At 41.1% G+C, this 19930-nt stretch overlaps 2 protein-coding genes across 3 annotated transcripts in view; one reads left to right on the top strand and one right to left on the bottom strand.

The window, feature by feature from the left end:
- LOC144717603 (dedicator of cytokinesis protein 1-like) overlaps positions 1–19930 on the bottom strand; it is a 214263-nt gene that overhangs the window by 110108 nt on the left and 84225 nt on the right. The window lies entirely within an intron of this gene.
- LOC144717604 (uncharacterized) overlaps positions 1–19930 on the top strand; it is a 28236-nt gene that overhangs the window by 3786 nt on the left and 4520 nt on the right. The window contains exon 3 of the mRNA XM_078593099.1: positions 175–246. Coding sequence (XP_078449225.1) covers positions 175–246 — 72 coding nt within the window. The remainder of the gene's footprint in view (positions 1–174; positions 247–19930) is intronic.

The raw sequence follows: 19930 nt of genomic DNA on the forward strand, positions 1-19930 counted from the left end.
ACTGCATTTGGTTGCAAGGTCTGCTTGATGTACAAAGTAAACAAATGATCGAAAGCATTTTGTATCACCGTTAAATAGCTCATGCCCTCGGACCAGTTCCTTCCAGAATCACCGCTTTTAAAAAGAGCAGAGTTGTGCCCAATTGCTAAAGATGTGCGTTTTGCTTTGTTGCAGCAGATCATATCGTTCTGGACAGGATATGACCAACTGTGATGCTTGCCGCAAAAGTGCCTGCATCATATACAGGTAACGCCGCGGAAGAAACACCGCAATATTTGCTGTATTGCTGCCACGCTTTTTTGGCGTCCTCACCCCCATCGCTCTCCTTAATACTCCACCCAGTTCGATTCCAATCCCGTAGGTCGGCCCTCTCACGTGACGAACCACGGTGGTGAGGTCGGGTTAAACAAACTCTGCAACCAACGCAGCATGGCGGAGGCCTTCATCCAGCAGTGGATTGACAGTACTGTAAATTATAATTATAATATTATTAATAACGCCAAAAGCCTGTGTTTTATTCAGATAAGCTCATCCTTTGCTGCGGTGTACCTGACCCATTAAACAACAGATCATTAATATGTCACTTTCGTGGTCACGCATTCTACTCTGTGGGATTTATGTCACCGACTGTTTGCCAAAGTCCTAACGGTTCCATGTGCTTTCTCTATAGCCATGCTTGTGTTATCATTGCCAGTGTTATTTATAACCCTCACTTAACTTGGCACAAGCAGCCGAGCACGACAGATGCTAATGAGAAGCAAGGACACCATTCCATTCACAAGCATTGCATTCCGGGCATACATTCTCTTATATCTTGTATATACTAATAATAACAACTTAAAGCCCTCTGTCAATCCACTGCTGGATGAAGGCCTTCCCACGCTAATGCCAGTCATGGGGTCGTTTGTAATTCAGCACACTGGTCAGTGCAGGTTGGTGAAGGTTTGGGGGCCATGGATTGGTTGATGTATCCCTTGCCGTTGATGTTAGCCGTGACTGGGAATCAAATTCAGATCAGAGTGTTCATAACACAATCCGCTAAACAATGGATCACCGCTTCCGCTCCATGTTTGTTATGCACACTCATATACACTCGACCATATACCTCGTGTGGAAACCCCATCTAATTGCTGCTGCTGTATGTCATACTTTAAATTGCGGTACACAACTTGAATTGCTCCATGGGCCACATGTGGTCTTAAGAGTCGAATATTGTGCCGCCCCATGGTTTAAATAATTTAACAGCAACAGAAATTACTTCCACATGTTAGTTCGGAACTTTTGAAATGTTTGCACTTTCTAAATGGTGCTGGCATGAAAATGGATGCTTCAGGAAAAAAGTTCAAGTCCCACATACATTTATGCCAATACTAGCAGAAGGGCTTCCTCTGGCGAGAGACCTAGAGAGCTGTTTTTAATGTGTTTGCCGTACTCTTCCGTCGTAGGAAGGTGTCTTGGAAGAAGTGAGAGTGGCCATTCTTTATCAAACCACACCCAACCTGCAGATACATTTTTACTGTGGGGTGGACAGATGGGGGTGGATTTTAGAAACCTGCCCATTGTTTTATCTGGCACACCAAGAGATCGAACCGTTGAAGTGCAGTGTGTTATCCATCATCCCCTGCTAGGAGGTTACACATGGGAAATTTACCATTTTTGAACATCAATAATGCAATGTTCTGATGAAACACAGGAGCAAGCAGTGCTGGCAATGTTAAAGATGATTTTGAAAATGCAACGTGTGTGCTGTATAATACAATTATTATGAGTTTCTCTGTATGGGTGTTGTGCATATGCAGTATAGGCAGTAAACTGGTGCCTGGTAACAACACTTGATCAAACTGTCGAGTATTTGTATATCGGTATAATTTACCAAGCCAACATTTGTCATGATCAGGACAAGTGTGTGCAAAAATAAATAAATTAGAAAATCCCACACCAATATAAATCCCACAATCATCATAAATCAAATAATATAATAATAATATTCTGCCACCAGCCAGCTTCAATACATTTCATTGAGCAGAAAACAAAAGTAGAACTTATCCAGTGTATATTCATGGTAGAAACTTAAAACAAAAGTGGCTGTGATATTATGTGTATAGAAATATGATTTTAGAAAAAAACGACATTTTATTTATCATTAAACAGCACAGACAGTTTTTTTTGTATTGTGGCATATAGCAATTTTGTTTATATTATATTTAAATTTGTTTGCACTTACACCATTGGAACCTCATTTGCCAGTAAAAAATATGATAATTGTTTTTTTACCCTTCTATCTGGCAACAAAACTGACACCTTTTTTACAAGGAGTCATGTTTTGCATAGACCACAATACCTGCAGTCAAAATGCAAACAAAAAACATAACTCTGATAATGTGCACTGTCCTTGAAGTTGATGCAAACATGACTCCTTGTAAAAAAAGTGTCAGTTTTGTTGCCAGATAGAAGGGTAAAAAAACAATTATCATATTTTTTACTGGCAAATCTAAATGTTTGCCCCGAGCTCTCATACTCTGATGGTGCATTGTCTTTGAGTTGTGCGCCTTCTGACGTCATCTGGTCCAATCCATGTGAGACTAGGCTCTAAGGAAAGCTGTCTCGGGTGTGGACCAATCAACTTCAAGGACAGTGCACATTATCAGAGTTATGTTTTTTGTTTGCATTATGACTGCAGGTATTGTTTGCACTTGTTTACCCAGGAAAGGCTCACTCTGCAGTCACAAAACTTTTTTTTCCAGGAGGGTCCTGCCCGGTATTCACAGTATTTGGGCGATGTTGCTATTTGCAATCCCGATTGAACAATTTGCAGGTTATGTCATCAGCTTTGGGACGTTTGAGTAATTCCAGTTATATTGTATAATACTTGTTTTGTTGGCAATGGGAAGAAACCGGAGAACCCAGAGCAAAAACCCATACAGAACAGGGGGAGAGCATAGAAACTCCACACAGAGGCACCTGAGTTGGGAATCGAACCCAGCAATACCAATCTGTGAGACCACAAGCGTTACCACTTGTACTGCCCCCAAGTAATCTTTCACCACAGATTATAAGCTCAATACCTACCATTCACACTCCAACAACTTGTTAGGTTTTATATTCCTGAAAGAGCACTAAGTATGGAATTTGCTAATGGGGGCTGTATGTTACAGACGATCGCATTATAATTGTTTAGAATGGCTGTCTGTGACTGTTGGCATCATAATTCCTTTGCAATCCTGAAAAGGGGTCATTTGTAGGGGCACCGTATTTGTTAATAAATGCACTCTCATTGGCATCACACTTGAGAAACACATATTTGTCCATGACTCGCTCAGAATTGAAGAAGTTTAATAAAAATGTATTTACAGCCTTTTGTCTATCCACTGCTGAATGAAGGCATCCCCACATTGTGTCCATTATGGGGTTTGTTTGACCGTACTTCAACCATGTGGTCAATGTGTATTGATGAAGGGTTTTGGGTGGGGGTGGATTAAAGGCCTGTACCTGTTCAATAATCGCTCGTCACTGATGTTAGTCATGGCCAGGAATCAAACTCGGATCATCAGGTTCATTGTGCTGTGTGCTTATAACTCCACCACCACTTCTTTCTGACACTACTGCAATATTATGATAACAACTTCACATACTCTTCAGATACCAGAACAATATTAGCTGTTAAGAAGATTTTAAAGTAAACGAAACAAGAATAAAACGACCAATTGATTTGGCACAGCATCGAAAATGAAAGTATAAATGCTTTCATTTAAAAGCAGTGTTTTTTTGTGAATACATACATTGACTAGGTTTTACAGGCATATTTGTTTACATTTTGTGTCGAGGGTAACGACCGTTACATTTTCTGCTGGCTGTGTTTCCTGCTTGGTCATTTATGATATTTAAAAAAACCTTTAAACATGTCCGTTGACAAGTGCACACCTGCACCTGCCTCCAAATTACCGTGGTGCAGTTGTGCCATCCGGGTACAGAACTTGAAAATAATTTACCTCATTCCCCACTTAAAGACGTGTGCCCAATTGTTATTTCGGCGCAATACGTGAAACTGCTGCTGAATTATGAAACCCTATTGAATACAAAAAAATGTGGCAGAGTTGAGCAATGGATTTCATAACCGTTCTCTTTGCCCATGTCATGAAAAGAGTCCTTGCTAAGAGCCATTGGCCACTCTCGTACAACTGGGCTCTAGGCATCTTGATGTTTACCAAATAGGTACACACTATCTTGCATTTAACCCGTTTCCCATTCCAAGACATCTGCAAGTTGCAGGGTGGGTCCCATTCACCGCTGAATCTTAGCGTTACTTTTATTCAGAGAGGCATGACGCCGCCGTTTTTTAAGACATTGTACTCACCACAGAGAACTGTAGCGACACGACCGCACTCTACGACACCTGGCGACAAACCGCGCCACACGCCCTCCCGCATGGCCTTGTGGGAGCCTCGGCACTAATAAAGTAATTTTATATTTTCTTCCGGTTCACGTACATGGTCGGAACGGAATCAGAAGAAATAGGAGAGGTTTAAAATGCGAGGGCGCAAGAAATGCTACTTACGCGAGCGGCAATCAACGAGCATGACCTTGTTTATTTGAGAGGCAAACAATAACTCAGAGGTGGCACGATACAGCCTATCTTGATTTTTTTTTAGCAAACCTTAAACGTGAAACGGCATTCTGTCCCAGCTCTCACCCCCCATGTGTAAATGAGGAAAGGCTGCGACACTCATCGCTTAATTTGATAAATTTTCACATTTTAGTTTAGCCCCCTCCAACTAATAGCTTTTGACGTGACTATGAGAACGTAGAAGGAAGGTTGAGCCTGCAGCGGTAGTGTCGTTTCCAGCTGACATTGTACGCGCAAAAAATATATTGCCTTGAAAAAAAACGAAATTACTAAAAAGAGAAGTGAGAAGACTGATAATGAGCTGATCTCAGAACTTGAAGGTTGACGTTGTAATGGAAAATTCAGTTCCAACAATTATTCTTGTAAAATGACAATTACAACAGCCAATGAAATGTTACAGGGATAATATAAAAATAATTATTTCACATTATACAATGAAACACTGTAATGCATCTTGTGGTGAGGAAACACAAGACAGGGGGTTTTTAATATCTCGGATGGCAACATTTCTGGCACTTTAATATTAAAGGGATTAAGCCCGAATGCTAAGCCGATCCTTTGTGTTAAAATCAAATGCTGTGGTCATAGGTAAGGATTTGGATGAAGGTGCAGCCCTGCAATTGCTCTATAGAGAGCCTCGATCAAGGGGCTATTTTACCAACTGTTCCACAGGGTCCAGACATTTTGGAAGATGCGGAAGTTTAAAGCTTTCGTGACTGCAGGGATTCATCTTCTTGGTTCTTTCGGTAAAGTCACGTGGAAAATAAAACATAATAAAATAATTCTCACGACGTTTCGGCCACAACGCAAGCAGCCGTCCTCAGGTGAAGACCAGGTCTGTCGTGGAGACAGCGTCTGAAAATCAGACAGACCTGGTCTTCACCTCAGGACGGCTCCTTGCGTTGTGGCCGAAACGTCGTGAGAATTATTTTATTATGTTTTATTTTTATTATTTTATTACTTCCCTTCTACGTGACTTTACCGAAAGAACCAAGAGGATGCAGAAGTGTCCACTTTATGCCACCACACGTGACCTGCCGATCAACGAACTGTGGCGTACCGTTTATGCTGTTTGGAGGACAGAAGTGAAGATTTAAGAAACTTGCCATTGATTAAACTGCTGCCGCACCATAATAATGCGCCAGCAACCTCTAGATTATTGCACGTGCAATGTGCTGTCTATTACACTCTCGCAGCATCCCCACTGTGATCACAGAAACGCAATGCTTTGTAAGTTGAAGGTTTTTGCTGACACGCAGGCAAATAATATCAAAATTGTATAATACCGGATCTCTGCTAACTGCAGGATAGCTGGGCACCGTGCAAAACAATTTGGTTTTTTTCCTAATGCATTGCTAGCGTGTGTTAACGTAATGGCATTTGGAATCATGTCATTTGCTTGTGATTCAATACTCCCTGGCTAGGTAAGAATGATCACCGAGCAATACAAACGCAGCACAGGGAGCGTGCACATGTAGGGGGTGCGTGTAGAGCTCTGTACTTTCCAATCCACTTTACACGTAAAAATCTCAAACCCTTCAAAAATACCATGAATCATCTATCTCCAATTATAATCGAGGGGGGCACGAGTGTAAATCACGTCCGCAGAGCACTTTCCACATAGCACATTGCTCAAGTGCCGATCAATACCCTGGGGTAGGTTGAAAGGTTTCGGTGAAGTAGGAAGATGGGGAGGGTTCGTGTTTGTTTATGAGCCACCAAAGAGCCGCTCATTCCACACGTATGCAGGGCTGCATAGATCGCATAACATTGCAAGTGTCACAGCACACACACCAAGATTTGGGGTTATCGTGAAGGTACAGTCCAGAAATGTCTTGCTCGTGACGCTACTGGCGGAAAGGCCTCCACTATCGGGAGCTCGAGAGAGCGCCTTTATAGGGCACTTGGCCTACTCTTCCATGCTGGCCAGACGCCTTGAAAGAGGTCTGAGTACTCACACGTGAATGTACCACACGTGACCTACCGATTGACTAACTCTGGTGTTCCCACGAATCACTGCTGCGTGGCCACAGGGTGGGAGTAATTGAAAAAGCTTTCCCGTTTTTTCAACTTTCACGCCAGAATGTCGAATTGCAACTCCAGTGTCCTAACCATAATGAAAATGTGTTGCTAGATAATGAAGCAAATCAACGGTATCCACTGAAATATTACCGAATTATTACTTACTGCCACCACTTTTAAACTTAAAGAAATAATTATTGCGAGCGTATTTTGTCCATTGCATATGGAAGCACAGTCTACTGAATCCTTGCTGTAGTTCAGATAATTTAGAAATGCAATCCACGTAGAATTAATGCAGTCACAGTATTCTGGCTCACTTTATGTAAAATAGCAATTCATTGAAAAAGTTGCATCCCATGCATCTCTGTGTTTGCATCAGTTGTCATATTAGTTAATCAGCATATGCACACATATCAATTGTGTGGTCATGAGAAATGCACATGTATGCACCTCTCTTAAATTAAATAAAAACGGATGTCTTCAATTTCAGCCCTTTGTCAATACACTGCTGGATGAAGGACTGCCCAGCCCACATCGGTCTTGCGTGATCATATTTCACCATGGTGATGGTGATCAGCGTGAGTCAGGTGAGGGCTGGACCAGGGATACAATTTTCAAAATACTATTGGTGCCACTGATCCCCCGCCGTCAATTTTATAATAGCAGCAGGTAGCTTTAATTTTGTGAAAATCATATGTAACATATGTGAAAATTGCATTTTTTGTAGCATCGTCAAAGCAAAAACATTTATCATACAACACTCCCCTCCCCTTCCCCCAAACTCTGCAGTCATCTAGATATTAAGGTGTCATTGGCCAAGCAATCCACTCATGCAAGGTAGCAACACTCTATCCCATACCGATAGAACAGGTGAAGCCCACATTTTTTTGTACCGCGTTCTCCTGGCAAGACAGGCTATGACATCTCGACGCCCACGAGAATGGAGTTTCACAACGTTTGTGTCATCCACCAACCCTTGTCTGCTGTGCTGTGACCATTACGCTGTGATGCTAGAGGCTCAGGAGAAGCATGCTAAAGTCTCACACGCAGTAATGTGCATGAAAATGTCAGCAATTGACTCAAAAGGAATACATCAAATGTCATAGACTGTGAAATTTTAATTTTGGTGTTTAGTACACGCAACATATTTGCATTCGCTTTACATTTTCTGAGGAAATAAACCTACAATTTTTCCTACAAAGTATAAATGCTATGGACATATCTTCAAAACAGTGGTGTTGAAAAAAAGCAATTGGTTAAATATATTGTTTTATCACCTACTGCCTTAAATTAACACACTGTATAACCATGCATAATGACATTTAAATAATAATGCAATTAATAACGTACAACTCTTTATCAATCCACTGGTGTATCAAGGCCTCTTTGTGCCGTGCTGTTCATGAGAGCTGCTTGACCATACTTCACCACACCGGTCAGTACTGGTTGGTGAAAGCGCTGCACTTTTGACACGGCCGACAATCAAACTCGGGGTCAGCAGGTTTAATAATGTGGTGCAGTAAGCACTGTTGCCCAGTCCCCACCCCTATACCAGAGGTCGCAAACGGGTTTTGATTCCTTACCCGTACCCGTACCCGGCCGCACCAGGGTCGCAAACGGGTACCCGTACGCATACCCTACCCAATACACGTCTACCCGTACCCGGCCGGGTATCAGGTAGGGTACGGGTACGGGTACCCGATTGCGACCTCTGGGATGAAGCCATGTTGCAGGCGCGGGTGGGTTGATTCTAGGAACTTGAATTGTGAGAAGAGACAAGACGTTGGGAAATGAGTGACAAACGGTTACTCACCAGTGACTCACGGTCTACCCGTACCCGGCCGGGTACGGGTAGCCGGGTATCGGGTAGGGTACGGGTATCGGGTACCCATTTGCGACCTCTGCCCTATACCCCCCTCAAAAAATACAAAAAAATATTTTTGATCAAAAACCGTAATCCGTAAACATTACATATTTTTATTTTATCTTGCAAAATGCTTGGCACCGTAACAAACCCTTCAAGGTTATCCGTACTCTGGGAATCACCATAGCTCATGCGAGGATCACAGGTGGATAACATTTTAAGGCTTGCGTTATGTGGCCACTCGTGACTTGCCATCATCCAGATAAGTCTCGGTACTGTCATAGGTAATGATGTACGGTAAACAGTGCCGCATAGCATAACACAATGTGCCACTATTTTGTTTCATTATTTTACCTCATCACCTTTGACCGCTCCCATAAAAAAAAATAAGATCACAAAGAGCAGCATAAGTCTTTTAAATGCTCGCTTTTAGCTCACTCTAAAATTGCATTGACAGTCACATTTCTAATTGTTAATGAGTAACCATTAGGTTATTGTTTTCTATTTTAAAAAAAATTGTATTATACTAATAATAACAAAATACAGTATAAATGTACATGTGCAATGATCAGTGAATGATAACATAAACTTAATGGTTTTAATCTTAATTTAGATTACAAAACAAATCATGGCAATCAAAGCCATCTAGTCTCTTCAGGATGATGACTAAAATATAGTTTCATCTATGAACCTCCAGAAATTATCTAGCAAAGCACCAGAAGGCACGCTGCCTGTGTATATATATATACTTATTGATTTTACATAAGCAGTAAAATTGGATAGCAATTATTAAGTCACTGGAAGTTTTTCAGATCTTTCACAATGTTTTGATTAAAAGTGTTTTTTTACTTTACTCCGAGGTTTAATCAGCTCGTGTTTTTGTAGATTTAAAACATACTCATCCGGTCAAAGTGAATTAGCCATGCGATAAACAAATTGGCTCATGGGCCAGCTGGCTGATGAGTTCTAAGCTGAGGGTCATCTTTGTAGGCGCTCACGAAATGTAGTAGAACAAATCTTGACTTAAAGCTTTCGTGATTGCAGGAATTCATATTCTTTGGGTCTTTCGGTAAAGTCACGTAGATAGGTTATTTTTTCTTCCTGATAACGAACGCTTGTGTTGCGATTGAAACGTCGTAGTTTTTTTTTATTATTTTTGTTATTTTCTTTGAACCTCGTCTTGGTTCTTTCGGTAAAGTCACGTAGAAGGGAAATAACAATATAATAAAAAATAAAACATAATAAAATACAATTCTCACGACGTTTCGGCCACAACGCAATCAGCCGTCCTCAGGTGAAGAACAGGTCTGTCGGAAAGTCAGCGTCTGAATGAACACCACCAAGCTTGGCAGCGTATATTTTACCGAAAGACCCAACGAATATGTAGTCAACCACTTTTAAAAGTTTGGCGTTTACACTCAACTTGCAGGGAGGTAACTTCCAACGCTTGTCATTACGTAATCCCTGGCATGTTCAGCACAAGCCGGGGGTGGCCAAATTTCGGCTCACGAGCCACATGGAACTGCCGGGTTGTTAAAGCTAATTTCTCTCCTTTTCAATCGAACTTCATTTGAAAGAGATCATATCTGTGGAAGTGAGAGTGGCTCCGGGCACTCACCCCTGTGGCGGTGGAGCCACACAAGAGAACTCCCAGGGCTCTCTCGCGTATTTCTAACTTCAAACGTGCACAGCCAACTGGTGCAAAGAAACCAACCATGTGACCACACCACGTGAACCGTTCAGCGCTTGCACCCTGAGTTGTGTTACAATCGCTAGCCGCGGTGTAGAGATGTGCTTCAGCTCTCTCTGCAAGAGCACTTGATTCGAAACATTCGGCAAAAGTCCTTAATTTGTCAAAGAATTCCATTCTTTAAAAAAAGCCTGTTTTAGCTAATGGGCTTTGCTGCCACTAGAGAGTGCATGCGTCCATGTCATGTGTGTTTTGTGGCCATATGAGGCTATTGGTATGTGGCTTATAGGGTCAAGACCTTTGACCACAGCTGGTATAATCCACAAGCATCTCAATTAACAATTCACATACTCGGACTCTATTGTCTCTGGGTTCTATTGAATATTATAATTTTTTTTATCAAATTCATCAATTGGCTCGTATGAAAATAATATATGTCTGAAAGGTATACACATTTCAATTCAGCAGTTAATCATATGTATAGACGTTTAATAATACGGTATAATATTAATTGTTTACAAATATAGCATATGGTCATAATTATTCGGTAATGATTGTAAAAAAGAAACATGAAATAAAAAGCCAACAAATTATTCGTTAATTTGTGAGCTCTGTAACTCTTGCCAGCAATCTCCAAAGAGACTGCATTATTGCTCTAACGCTGGATATTATGACTTGTTTACTAAGCCATGCACAACTTTCACCATGCTTCCCTCTACAGCATTGTTCTCTGTTGTAATCGTTGAGATAATTGCATTTTTAAACTTCTCTGCAGAAAAGGTTGGCTGTAAATAATTATCTTTCCGGACAGTCAACACCATTTAATATGTGCTAATTAGATATTGTATATGTGTGTGTATATATAGGTATGCTGTGGTGCAACAGATCACACACTGGACTTGCAATCCAGAGGTCACTGATTCCATCTCTTGGCGTGGCAGTTGTAACAATGGTGAGGTTTCAGATATCCCCTTTCCAGATGAGTTCTCGAAAGCTTCCAGTAATACAGGCCCTTCTGCCAGCAGTGGTATTAGTAATTAATTGCAGGCCTGAGCCTTTACCTTGATGTAAATATATCAGGTAGTGTGCGATAAATGGTCAGGTAAGGTATATGGTAAATGGTAGCAATTGGGAAACGAAGGAGCTACAGTATGTACAAACTCAGACTCACACTATTCTATTTCAACCTTATGCTATTTAAATTGAAAATGTAAGCAATATTGCAGAGGTGGCTTTGTGTCTTTGCTCTTAATTTTCTTGTTCTGGATGATCACTTCAAACTCAAAGGGTAATAGCAATACTTTCATTAATTGAAGGTTTTGTCTGTTATACAATAATGACTATTTGGTAACTATTCATATGCCAATTAAAAAACATAGCAGAATTTTTTTTATCAGCAAGCTCCATGGTGTTAGGTGCAGTCTCCAACTCTTATTATCCACTCTGTCTCTCTGGCCTACCTATTTATGTGCTATGAAGAAAGGCCATTGAACGAAATGTCACCTATTATATATATGCTTTTCTTTAAAGGCCAGAGTGTTATTGACAAATGTGTTGAGTTGTATGTACGTGTGTTTGTGCACTACTGCCAATTCAGCATCAAATAAGATGACTATTGGAGTTGTCAGCCAACAGGGACATGAATACACGTGTAGTGTACTAATTCAGAGACACTAGTAGGAGGAATTATCCCTCTTGTTTATTCCGGCTCTCACAGCCATAGGGTCGGGACAGCCAACATGCTTCCAGACCCACAGCTTGAAGAGGCGAAGACCACGACAACAGCAACATGACGAGTTCCATTCCCGATGGCAGCAGCCCCGACTGTGAGTCGGAGCTCGCCTTTTATTCTCCCCAGCGTGACCAGGCTCCGCCCTCGGCCACGCCCCCTTCTGGATCTCCCAGAATGCTCCGGGCTTGGCCCACGGGTCCAACTGGTAGAACGGGCTACTACCCCTAATTCCATTGTCTACCAATTTCCCAGCGCCACGTGCTACAGTGACTCATTCAATGTCACTACACATGTATTTGCCATGATATCTCTTATAATAGGCAGCAGTCAAAGATATTGCCAAATTACATCTGACTGCCATTCTGAAAATTACAAAATACTTTAACAGAAACACACATTCCTGCGGAGGGAGCTGGTAGGAACGTTGGGTTGCTCGGTCAATGGCCAGGGTCAACGGCGGCGTGGTGTATTCCGCAAATATGCCCGACTGTGAGGGCGGGCACAAGCCGGCGTGAGTAGGTTAAACGTTGAGTTTTATAAGGGCACAACGGGGTGACCAGCCCCTCCCCACCCAGCCCCACCCCTCCCACCCCCCACCCAGCCCCACCCTCCCCACCCAGCCCCTCCTCACCCAGCCCCACCCTCCCCTCCCCACCCAGCCCCTCCCCACCCTCCCTTCCATTTTTGGATGCACGACGGACGGACGGACGGACGGACGGACACAATAATCCCCTGTGGGCTGGTGGAACCAGGTGGTTCCTACCAGTAAAAACATATATGTATTCGACCTTCCTTGAGACATATTGACAAATCGCTGAGATGTTTAATTGCCTATAACTAAATCACCCTGAATGGGCCCAATATCATGACACCTTGTACGCCAAGTGAGATTGAGCCTGGTTATTATATTCACGAATATCTGGGGAATATCAGGTATTTTAGGCTGTGCCCATGAGCTGGCCAGGATTTGGCAGTGTTGAGTGTTAAATCGCTTTGTAAAAGTGGGGGTTTTCCCTCAGTGTGACTGTTTCCTTGCATGCGAAGCCTAATACTCACGAATGCTATTGGTCAAAGATCTGAAATAAGAATCCTCCTTAACAAAACCTGAGACACAGCGAGGCTTATTTTGTAAATTGGAAGTTGACGCTGCAATGAACCCTCACTTTAATTCTTTAATGTAATTTTTTTTATCAGATTGTACTGTCAGTTTAGAGCATTGTAGGGTATTCCTCATGAAATTATGTAATGACTGCTATTGTATTTGTGTTTGGAGATGATTAAAATCCTTCAATGCAATGCAAGCAGAACATCGTGTACTCCATTAATTGTGCAATTCAGTCCCACATATTTAAACTTTGAATTAAGTCACACGATGCCATACTTTAAACGTTATTCTACTATAAATCAGTGTACACTTTTCAATATTGAACCCAGCATGAGCAATGCGAGGGGAGTTTCACAAAACGTGCTCTCAGTCTCATGATTTGGTCTCACAATACGCATACGTATCGTTTGAAAGTCAAGCTGACTTTTTAAATTGACATCTCTCTGGGCTAATGATACAACATTATACCATCTATAAAGCAGTTGACTACGCAATTTCAATTAAATAGGACGGTCTTAAAACAAAATTTACATGCCAAATAAAAATGAATAATCAGTGTTTTTATATCGTGTCATTCAAACTGCATCATTGCACAATCCCCCAGATTAGCACGGTTGGCTACGTATGGTGCGAAAGAAGTTCAACATACATAAGTATGACACACGGAGGTGCATATAATTATACAGCATGTATGAATATGTTGTCAGCCAATTAATGAGTGTTTCATTTGGGAGGAAACAGGAACAACCGGAGAAAAGCCAAGATGTGCGATGGAGCAACACCAACCCCATAAAAATGGAACAGATGGAGATTAGTTAACGTTTCGCTGTACCACCTCCTCCTAGCGAGTCAGGGTACAGCACACCGAGGCCCATGGGAAACGATGTTTGCAACATTTGTGTGATCCATCAACCTTTGCCTCCACAGTGCCGGATTACAGGTGTGTGCCACCAAATTTTTGTGAGATATAAGATGACACAATTCAGGTGGAGTAATTAAATATTGAACGTATTTAATTTTCACAGCCCTTTGTTGATCCGCTGCTGGATGAAGGCCTCCCCACACCTTTTCGGTCATGGGGATTGTTTGACCATACTTCACCACGCTGGTCAGAGCAGGTTGTTGAAGGGGCAGGGTAGGACCGGTGCAGACATTGTTCACCATTGTTGTTAGCCGTGGGCCGCAATCAAACTCAGGTCACTGGACCTATAGTAAAGTGCATTCACCACTGTGCCACCACAACATGTCTCAATGATGAACTGGATTCACTTAAGATATTTCATTGCATTTTAGTTAATTAGTGAGACGTGTTTTTTTGCGGAAGAAATGTCCATTACAAACAAATCGTAGTCCACAAAAAAATACTCGGTGCAAAAAAAAATTGCTTAACACATGTGGTGTATTTAGAATTATTCTGCCCACTGATACAGCTGCCAGAACAGTTTAAAAGATATTCAATAGCAGGCCATAATCATGATAAGACTGAGTTAGCAATCACCATTAGGCCTGTTGACTTACATCTTATGTTTCATTGTACATGCTAGAAATAAATCATGAGGAATGTTTTTTTTTTAACTGTGCTCTATTCAGCACGTAGAAGCACAGAAATACATTTTTAAAATGTCAATATTTTGGAGCCACTGCTTCTGAAATTATTGTCTGCAACTCACCATCTCGATGCCATGAAAACATCATAATTCCTTGTAAAAGGTTTCAGTTTGGTGTTCTAACATCTTAACAGCTATTTTGTTACCAGAAAAAAGGGGACAACCTATATAATTTTAATGAGGGTAATGATAAATTAATAGATGGTAACTGCTCTCGTCATGTTTGTGCCAGTATAAATTATCATACTATCCGTAAACCTTTCAGTTGACAGACAGATGATATGACAGATAAGTGTAAGCACTGGATGAGTGAATAATACAGTTCTTCACTCTTCAAGGGGGAACCATACTACAGAGCCCTTTAGTCCATGGCTTTAATTAAATATCGACCTATCACTCTAGAATCTAATTAGGCTTGCACACAGCCAAAACATGAACGTTTTTTTCATTGTTAACAGCATGAAATCTGTTTTTTGTTCATCATCGTCAGTAGCAGCCAAGGTCTATCCACTGCTGGGTGACTTGCTCCGCAAGCCGCTGCCACATCTCGTGATGACCTGCACATAAAAGTATTCATCATTCTGTCTCCTTGGTGGACGGAACCATCGGATGCATTCCGTTCCTCAGCTGCCTGTCCGTGATTATTTTCACTGTTGTCCATTGCCCACTGCAGGGACGTGTCCTGCCCAAGTCCACTTGTTTTTCCTGAACAGTTTAAATCATGTTATTCTGTTCAAACATTCTAACTTGGGTGCACCGTAAAATAACATCGCCATGGATAGTTCAAAAAGATATTCACATCTTTCTTGAATACTTATGAAAATTGTAAAAGATATTCGTGTGCTAAGCTTTTTGAGCTATTAACAAGTGATGTTATAAAAGATATTCCCATCTTTCTTCAATATTTATGAAAATGTAAAAAAACATTGTGCTAAGCTTTTTGAGCTATTAACAAGTGATATATTTAATATACCTTTGTTCCAGAAGCTTAGTAGTAGTCCTTACTACAGCTGTGTATGTAAACATGCTTTTACTCAGAGCAAGAGTGAAAATGTTTCAGGTCAGGTTAACTAGCAAACATATGCAAAATGCAATGAATCAATACCAATGTTAAAAGGCAAATTACACGAGGCATGCCATTCCTTTGGGCTCTGCCTTCTTGTTATGCAATAGAGCTAAGCCTCATTAATGCGTTTGAGAACAGCCTTATATGTGGTGCTGTTCAGGATTCATTAGGAAGTCACAGGACCACAGAAAGCTCACGAGACCATTACAATCCACATCACTTTGTGAAATGATCATCACGCACGCCAGCACCGATGTGTTAAGCAATGCGTCGCTTATTTTATTATTTTTTTATTTTGCCATAAGGTGTGCCTTTCTACAAAACGGCATGTTAAATTGGGTAAAATATACGCCATGAACCTCATCAAAAGGTACATTTTGACTTAAAACTTTCGTGGCTGCAGGAATTCATATTCTTTGGATCTTTCGGTAAAGTGACATGGATCACAACACAAAGCGATCGTCATCAGGAGGAACGTCGTCATATTTTATTTCATTTACTTTTATTTTTTCTATCTACGTGACTTTACCGAACGATCAAAAGAATACTCATCGAAAGATGCCCGGCCAGCATGTAAAAGCAGGTCGAATTCAATCTGAATGGGGTTCTCTTTAGCTCCCTCATGCCGAGGCCTTTCTGCCAGCAGGTGGCTTCAGAAAACCATTGCAGGACCGTCGTCACACCATTGCCTTTGACCCGAACTGGATGCCACGAAAGTTATTTTTTTACCACTTTTTGAACTTGCCGTATTTTCTGCCCGATTGTGGTGTTTCGAAAATTGCGGCGCATCTCCAACTTGTGGCCAGTATGATGAGAGTTTTACAGTCTGGTCGGGTATACACACCAAAGGTTACTCAACATTTAATTCGTAATGATTAATGCAAAAAAATAGGGTGCGCAAAAATTGTACACCGTAATAATTTACAATACACTTTGGTTATGAGGTAATCTAGTGGCAGGCTTTCTCCTTGATTCATAATAATCATGTTATTTGAACCACTTAAAGATAAAATGAAGTATAGATATTATTGGAAATAATAATCATCGCTCATGTGGCACTATTATAGTACCCTTTCAAGTCTGTATATACAGATACCAAACTGGTTTATCTAAATAACAACCTTGACATTATTGTCTTGAACCAATGAAAAGCTATGCAGTTGTCTTGTTATTCTGAGGTTTGTTCCACTAACACTGAGAATACAGTCGTTAACATTTGAAGTTTTGCTTTGGGCCGAGAAGCTTCTCAATGCACATTCGTTACATTGAACCATATAATATAAAGGTGTGACGGTGGCACTATGTTAACTACCTGGCCCGGAATCCAGGAGGTCGTGGGTTCAATCACGACCCTGACGCCTGCATATTTGGAGTGAGCACGTTCTTCCTGTGGTTGCGTGGATTGTCTCCAGGTCCTCCGGTTTTTCTCTCCACATTTAGAAACACGCGCTTAGAGTATTTGGCTGCCTTAAATTTCCACATGATGAGCCACTTCTCTGAGCTAACATTTGTGGCCTGGTCATCTCTGAAAAAGAGCTAGATAGCTCAGTGGGCCTTATCTGGTAAAATAAATAAATACATGTTCTAGTTTTTAAAATATAAAACCATCCAACACAAACACAGGTTAATAAAAAATAGAGCAGAAATGGGAATTTAAAATTTAAAATTAACAAATGCACGGACAAGAAATGTTAAGTGAAATTATTAAAATCTGTATTTATGAGCAGACTCGAGTAAACATTTCGTGCTGAATATTTTTACACAAATGTTCATTTTGATGCCTTTATGCATACATACTTTGGAATTCTATTTTAACAAAAATAACATGAAATAATAAAGAAGTTAATAAATGCATCTACATCAATATTCTATATATATAAACAACTTTGTAATTATTCATTTGAATCTCCATGCTGCTTATTAATTGGTCAACAGACAGTGATTAATGCAGCATTCATAACGACTGGTTCTTATTTAAGAAAGTGATGCCCATCAGCATGTTGTGTGCCTTAATTTAACATGAAAATAATTTAGTTACACTAAAACTCGTTGAAAAAAAGTATAGTTAAAAAAAGAAATTCATCTATATATATAAAATCGTGAATCTGTCTGTCTGTGTGTCGCCGGACCATACGCACTTTCATTGGACGGCGGTTGCCCCCGGCAACGGGTAGCGACGCCTTCGCCGCTTTCATTGGACGGCGGTTGCCCCTGCCAACGGGTAGCGACGCCTTCGCCAAGGGGTGGACGCCATTTTTTATTCCCGTTAAAAATAGGCGCACGCATTAACACGCGACTCTGACGTAAATTCATCACAGTTTCACGTCCTCTTCACTCCCCTCCCACCCCAATGTGTTCAATTACTATTATAGGCTCCGTAGATAATAAAATAATAGCGATTAGACACTATTATTGTAGGGGGGGGGGGGGGTGGGAACTCCACCCGTACCCTGCCTCTGCCAAGTGGGCAATTTAGGCGAGGCCGGAGGCTCTGCACGTTACTAGGCCTCGACACCCACCACGCGACTGAGGTAAATTCATCAAAGTTTCACGTACTCTTCACTCCCCCCCCACCACAATGTGTGCAATTCATATTACTTTTAAACCCAACGCGCCAAGAATCTATTCTTTAAATGGTGACTGTACAAATAGTCATTAAGCTGGGTGAGCGTACTGACAGTCTATAATGTAGACTGTAGCCTGCTTATTAAATTGCCTGAGTGTACTGACAGTCTATTATGTAGACTGTAGCCTGCTTATTAAGCTCGGTGAGCGTACTGCCACTCTATCATGTAGACTCTAGCCTGCTTATGAAGCTGAGTGGGTGTACTGGCAGTCTATAATGTAGACTAGCCTCGTTATTATAATCGATTCTTTAAATGTTCTTTGTACAAATAGTCATTAAGCTGGTTGAGCGTACTGCCCGTCTATTATGTAGACTGTAGCCTGCTTATTCAGCTGGCAGGGTGTACTGCCAGTTTATCATGTACACTGTAGCCTGGTTATGAAGTAAAGTTAGTCAATTTGTAACACGTACGGCAATTCCCACTCACGGCCACCACCGGTGACGATAATTTCAACCCGACCTGGGCCTCCCCTAGGTCGACTCAGCCTCACACGAGTAACTGGTGTCGTGTGTGAACATCGTCACTGGGGAGACAAAGGCGGCCGGGCGTGGTGAATCCAAGTACCCGGGCGAAGCCGGGTAGTAAAGCTAGTAACAATATAAATGCATTAAACTAAAAGCTAGCATGGGAAACTAAATACCTTGCAACACCAATGGGTCCGTAAACATGTTCTAGGTGGAAATTTATTGGAAATGGATAAACCCATCCAAACAGATGGTGGTACAGCAGACGACGATACAAGATATGTGCTCACCGACTGGCCGATCTGAAAGTAATTCACTTACCCCTTTAAGAACAAAATGATGGAAGCTTTTGTTTATGGTGGCGATTGCTTCGGTGGTGATGGTATTTGTGCATAGGTATGTTTAGGCAATATTTTTTTGAAACTTTTTCAAGTGTACAATTTTACGCACGTTCATTTAGAGGCATCACGAAAAAAGATTGATGCAACACATAACACTATGTAACACAATTTTTGTTCCTGGGTAGTAAGTGTTATTTTGTACTATGAGACCTCCTTTACCGGTGGCAAAATATAGTAATAGGTTTTTACCCTTTCAACTGGTTCAAAACTGACACCTTTATACAAGGCATCATGTTTGCAATAACCACAACACAAGCAGTCAAAATGCAAACAAAAAGAAACAACTCTGATGATGATAATTTTGACTGCTTGTGTTGTGGTTATTGCAAACATGATGCCTTGTATAAAGGTGTCAGTTTTTGTACCAGTTGAAAGGGTAAAAACCTATTACTATGTTATTTTGTAATTGCTTATATGCCTAAAAGTATAGAAAATGGCTATTATTCCCCACAAACTTTGCTTTTGTGACCAGGACAGTGATATTTTGAAATTGACCTATTTTCAATGAGAAAAGCGCGAATCAGTGTCTTTTCATTCACATAAAGTCAGAAAAAACAACATGAATAAAAATTAACAAGTATTTATACTAAAATAATACAAAAATGACTACAAAAGGTTTAGAAGTGCGTCTTTTTCGAGATTTACGATTATACTGTAAATCACTTTCACGAATCAGTCCCCAAATGTAGTCTCCCATCATGTTCTCGTTATACTGTCTTTGGTAGCGG

This window comes from Lampetra planeri, chromosome 4 (genome assembly GCF_965212315.1).
Source record: "Lampetra planeri chromosome 4, kcLamPlan1.2.h2, whole genome shotgun sequence".
Taxonomy (NCBI): domain Eukaryota; kingdom Metazoa; phylum Chordata; class Hyperoartia; order Petromyzontiformes; family Petromyzontidae; genus Lampetra; species Lampetra planeri.